The sequence below is a fragment of the Sinocyclocheilus grahami genome, unplaced genomic scaffold (assembly GCF_001515645.1).
Source record: "Sinocyclocheilus grahami isolate Dianchi unplaced genomic scaffold, SAMN03320097.WGS_v1.1 scaffold13091.1, whole genome shotgun sequence".
Lineage (NCBI taxonomy): Eukaryota > Metazoa > Chordata > Actinopteri > Cypriniformes > Cyprinidae > Sinocyclocheilus > Sinocyclocheilus grahami.
Genome location: NW_015514741.1, coordinates 1 through 5,732, shown reverse-complemented (window position 1 = coordinate 5,732; position 5,732 = coordinate 1). Strand labels below are relative to the sequence as shown.

At 36.1% G+C, this 5,732-nt stretch overlaps 1 protein-coding gene across 1 annotated transcript; it reads right to left on the bottom strand.

The window, feature by feature from the left end:
- Positions 1-62: 62 nt before the first annotated feature.
- LOC107578960 (interferon-inducible GTPase 5-like) lies at positions 63-1,617 on the bottom strand. The gene is made up of 2 exons (XM_016264855.1): positions 936-1,617; positions 63-704 (listed from the first exon to the last, which is right to left on the bottom strand). The coding sequence occupies exons 1-2, from the start codon at positions 1,501-1,503 to the stop codon at positions 76-78; spliced, it is 1,197 nt and encodes a 398-aa protein (XP_016120341.1). The 5' UTR covers positions 1,504-1,617; the 3' UTR covers positions 63-75.
- Between the last annotated feature and the right edge of the window lie 4,115 nt (positions 1,618-5,732).

Sequence of the window (5,732 nt, the reverse complement as noted above, 5' to 3'; positions counted from 1 at the left end):
AGAATTAACTTTTAAGCATAGAGTATTATAAACCTTGTGACCACTTTAAATAGCTGGTACAGTAAATCTGTCTGATTACACTTCAGTCTCCAGCAAACTGATTAGCACCTTCCTAGAATCTTCTGCTACTTCATTCAGAGCACTCTTCAGCATTGTTGACACAGTGCAATAGGACATTACTCCTGCCGCCACAGAGCCTAAAATGGGTATAAACCTAACAGCAGACTCAACTGCATCTTCTGTTATCAGAAAGGATATTTCTCTTAGTATGGCTATTATTGAACCTGTGCATAATCCTTGATACCAAGCTGTATTAATCAGACCCTCGACATTCTCTAGTCTCTTCCCATATTTTTCACAGAGCTTCTCCAAAGACGCCTTATCAAGACCAAAGGTGTTGCAGTACTTCTCTATCTCAACTGCTATGATGGCTAAATCCACAGCAATTGAAAGACCAGGAACCGGAACAGCAGCCACACAAGCAGACAGGAAGGCAACTTTTCCAATGTTTTCCTCTAGAGCTTTCTTCTTTCTCTCATTAATCTCCAGTGTGATATTCGGCAAAGCCAACATCAGCACACGTCTCTTATGCTGTGGAAGCTCCTTCTCCATCCTCTCCTGCAGAACATTTAGATCATACTTTCCGAGCTCCCAGCCAGAGATCAGGAACACGACAGGATCTTCTATACCGATCTTTCTCAAACCTATAAAAATATAAAAGGTATTATGAATTATGTAATCATTAACAAAGGATTATTGTATTATTCATATACAAAAATGCCTATTATCATGAATTCTACAATCATTTATATTAATATCAGTTTTAGATGGCCAAATATATATCCACAATAAAGCATAATGTTAATGACAACCTCAAAAATGTAACGATAATTGTGTTTGTCAAAGCATTGCAATTTCATGCTGAATGAACCAACCATTTTCACAGTCTTTTCTGATGATATCCAGTGTATTTTTCAGGTCAAAGTTTTTCTTTCTCTTTTCGGCCTCAATGCTCAAGTCAATCTTGGAACGAACAAAATAAAATCTTTTCTTCATCTTCATAATCTCTGTGGCCAGCTGAGTGTGGCATTCTCTGAACCGATCTGAAGCAATGATGATGAAAAAATCATAGCGTTCAAACTGAACCATTTTAAGGTACTCATCAGCTTTGAAGTTTGGTGTTCCAATGCCAGGAAGATCCCACACTTTCACATTTTTGTATTTTGGGTGAAGGTAAACTGCTGGTTCTGTAGTGGTCTCCACTACACCAGTTTTAGCACAGCCCTCTTCTTCATCTCCTAGACCCCTGAATGCATTGACAAACGTGGACTTTCCAGAACCAGACTCTCCCGTCACACCAATGTTAAGTTCTACAAGATCCTGCTTTTTAAGGTATTCTTTTATCGTGTTTATCGCTGATGGGAGATCCTGAGTTGATATGCAATCTTTCATATCTTCCAAATCCTCATGGGTTAATACACAATAATCTTCAAATGTAGCCATCTAAAAAAAGAAACATGTCAACCAGTTTGTCGCTGATGAAATATCTAGAGCAGAAATAATTTCATGAAGTTTGTTCAGCTTGTCTGCAAAGTTATCAGCAGAAGACATCTAAAAATGTGTTGGCATATACAAACATAAAAAAGCCTCAAGATTGGATTATCTGTTGTTGTACTTAACACAAGTACAAATGTGCAGTTCTGTCATGACAACTCTCTGAGATTTTAGCATGGTAATGTACATGACAATGTTAATGTGTTTGGTCTTGGTGGAATAGATCTGCTACGCTGATGCTGCTGCGACAGAGCAAGTACAGAGACTTGCTACTGCCAATACATCCACAGACATGCTGCTGTGAGCTTGTAGGAAATACTGCTGCTGCACATATAACATATATGAAATTACCCCCCAACAAAGCAGGAGACTCAAGAAATGAACAATACAGGCCAATAAATACATGCAGCCGAGTGTAAAAATATAATACTGCTGCATCAGCGGACATGCATATATATATACACACATGAAAAAAATGAAAACAGAAAAGGATAGAACAAAACAACACCCCAAAAAGCAGCTATATCGCCATGACATATGTACTGCTGCTGCTCCAAAGAGCCAAGTGAACCGCATATATTATTATCTATGTGTGCCTGGGCTACCATGCCGACTGACTTAACAATAGTGGCCTATGACTATGTATGCCTTGGCTACCATGCCGACCGGCTTAACTCTAGTTAGAACGCGCACTGTGTGTAGTTAGCAAAATGATATACGTTGAAAGCTGATGAGATAAGAACCCCAGCATCCATCTGAGCAAAATATCATAATTTAAGTCATTTGATAACTGCCACTGATATAACTTTTATACTCTTATTGTACAGTAAAACCATTAGGAGCGATAAAAGAGCGTGCCTCTGATGCTGCGTGCAGCTGAAATCAACTGCACACTCAGCACAGCTAATGAAAACATCAACCTTAGAAATAATTAGCCTACTGAAAGCGCTGTAGTTTTGCTGTATATAGCTACTAAAAATATGTAAAGTAGCCTACAACACACAAATAACATTAATTAATTGTTAGAATCTATCCTACATAAAAAAACACACAAACATTTACAATCAAGTCTGTGAAAAAACAACACCAGAATGAAGCCAGAAGTTTAAGCATAAGAATACTAATGTAAATTTGCTAACCAACAGTAAGAATTTTTATCCAATTAACTGCCTAGTTTCATTTGCTGCATGTTTAAAAAACACGTTAAACATACGTTTTACGTTTTTGAGAGGAAATATAATATATATAATATAATAGTAACCCTCTATGGTATGCACTATATTCTAACCATAAAATATTTTTTCTAATACGTTTTTATTACTTGAAATAGCTTCAATCATACAAATCAAATCAGATTTTTGAAGAAAGATTTTTTTGGGGGAGGGGGAGGGATGGGTACTTATGGAAACGTTGCGATATGGCAACGCTGTACCACAATAGAAAATGGAAAAAAATAGTTTTTCTATAAAATTATGATTTTCTTTTCTATTTAAATGAACAGTTCTTTTAGAAATTGATAGATTTATATACTTGGAGCTCATGCAAACCAAAAATAAGTACATCCCTATCATTTAACCTTCACTAAAGGCTAACTCATCCTCACTCTCATTACATGGAAGAGCAAACTCTGCACTCTTCCTATTGGCCTTTCTATAAAATATTGCTGTATTCATATTCTGAAAAGAAGAAATAATGTTGTTATTTATACATAAATACAACTATACTACAGTAAACACTTCAAATAAATAAATAACTGCAATCATATTACTGATGTTACTAACTATAAAAAATGATTTCGCTCCCCTAGTGACGTTGCAAAGGGATCTCATTATAATAATACCGCCCCTTAATCTGTAAGTTTCCACCCACGGCGCCGTCATTGTGATTTTGCAAGCGACAACTGTGTACCAGTTCTAATGCCATAGCGAAAGTTTGAGTAAAACATGCTAACTGTTCTGTCTTTGTCTCTGATGAGCACAGAACACTACTTAGAGTCCCAGCCTCAGAGGAGACAAGCAGTGGATTATTGATTTATTTACTGTATATTGCTGCTACCACACAGATCTAAAATGAACATGCGATTTATTTCCCAGCTGTTTACCTTCACGGACATAACAGACTTTTGTAACGTAAACTTGTGTGTGAATGAGAACTTAGTTTAGTTCTCACATGCTGTGACAGCCACGTTCTGTACGTGTGCACTCAGAAAACCGTATATCAGAAGTTTAAACTAATATGGTTTAAAACGCATGATTTCAGCACGATAAACATGATAATCAGAACCAAAACAGATGTTTTTTAACAGGTTCGAGCTGTAATGGCGCAGCTCAAACGCTGGGGGGAGCAGCAGCTCATTTGCATTTAAAAAGACAGGCACAAAAAACAGCGTGTTTCTGCTTCCACTCAAAATGGGCATTTTCAAAATGGTATAATAAATGATCTGTGGGGTATTTTGACACATTCTGGGGACACCAGAGACTTATATTACATATTGTAAAAAGGGGCATAATATGTCTCCTTTGAGTCCTGCCCTTTTAATTAGTGTGCGCGTGTTAGCAGTTTGAAGTTTCAATAATATTAGCAAAGATAATTAGAATTATTTAAAAAGCGAACACTTGTTCCATTCTTATTTAGCTCTGGAACCTGAACGAAAAAATATTTTTTGCTAAGAACGAACCGAAATAAAAGGATTTTATTTTTTGTATAACTGTGTGTCTGTTTTGCACTCTTGATGTTTTAGAGTGTAACCCCTTCCTTGCTGTCCACTTTTTTTACTGCATTGTAGTCGAATTATTGTTTTTAGTTTAAATATTTGCTGTGTTACAGTCACACCAGTTTTTAGGTGTGTGTGTGTATATAAGTGTGTGCGTACGCGTGTGAGTGGATGTGTTGGTTTTGCACTCTTGATGTTTTAGAGTTTCAACCTGTCATTGCTGTGTACTTTTTTCTGCATTATGTCAGATTTGTAGGTTGAATTTTTGAAAATTCTCAGAATTTTTGTGTTTTTGTCGATTTCCCATTCATTTCCTATGGTCGGTCATTTTTGACCGAAGACCACAAGTGTGACTTTTTTTTTTTACGACCAATTTTTAGTCTGCTCGAATCATGCCCTCAACTTTTGTGTGTTCACATTCCAAATGCCATAAAAGTCACCAAGTTTCGTAACATTCTGATGAAGCTGTAATTAAAAAAAATTCAAAACTGTCAAAAGTGACACCTTAAACATTACACAAATTTGACAGCAGTTTGATAGTTTACTACCTAAGTGCACGTAAACGCAACATGTTGCTCTGACCCTTATCTTGGACTCAAAACTTCCTCAATTGGCATATCAAATCAAAATTAAATTTTAAATTTCCCCCATACAGCACATTAATACAAGAACTGAAAATAACACTCATCCAAAAGTGATAGAGGATTTTTATGAAATGTATCACAAATAGCAATGGCAACTGAGGCTGTGATGCTGCGTTATCTGTCCAAAAGTAAATTTAATTAGAAAGAAAAGAGGGCCAAAACCAAACTATTATTATAAGAAATGCATAAAACAGTGGAAAGAAATGCAAAATTTTAGTAACTCAAACAGTAACGCAAGTTATTTTTCCAAACATTACAATTCTTATTCCATCAAATCTTAAACATTTAATCGTTTGTATTTTTCCACAAATGTAAGTTGCTTTGGATAAAATTAATTGCTGGTAAATACATGAAAGCATAAATCTATATCATATTAGATAGAGTCTATTAGATATTTCGCATTAAATGTGATAAACACATTTTTGTCTTCAAATACCCAAAAAGCAGTTAGTTATAATAGTGTTGTATATTTTTTACATGTAGCCTACATTTTTTACAATTACACTTCAGTCTCCAATGAAGCCATCAGCACATTCCTGGCATCATCAGCTATATCATTCAGAGCTCTCTTCAGCATTCTTGAGACAGTCAGATAAGATTGGTGATAAGCCACCAAAGTGCCAATAATGGGTATGAAGCTCACAATAAATTCAATAGAATCTTCTGATGTAAGAAGGGATACAGCACCCAGCAAGGTTGATATTGAGCTTGGGTTTATCCCTTGATGCAGAGGAGACTTCATCAGACTCTTCAATTCCTCTACGGTCTTCCCAGATCTTTCACAGAGCCTCTGCAGAGATGTATCATCCAGACCAAATGCA

Coding starts and splice junctions, on each gene's coding strand:
- LOC107578960 (XM_016264855.1), bottom strand. CDS start 1,503: ATGGCTACATTTGAAGATTATTGTGTATTAACCCATGAGGATTTGGAA. Junction 705..935: donor CAGAAAAGACTGTGAAAATG/GTTGGTTCATTC, acceptor ATATTTTTATAG/GTTTGAGAAAGATCGGTATA.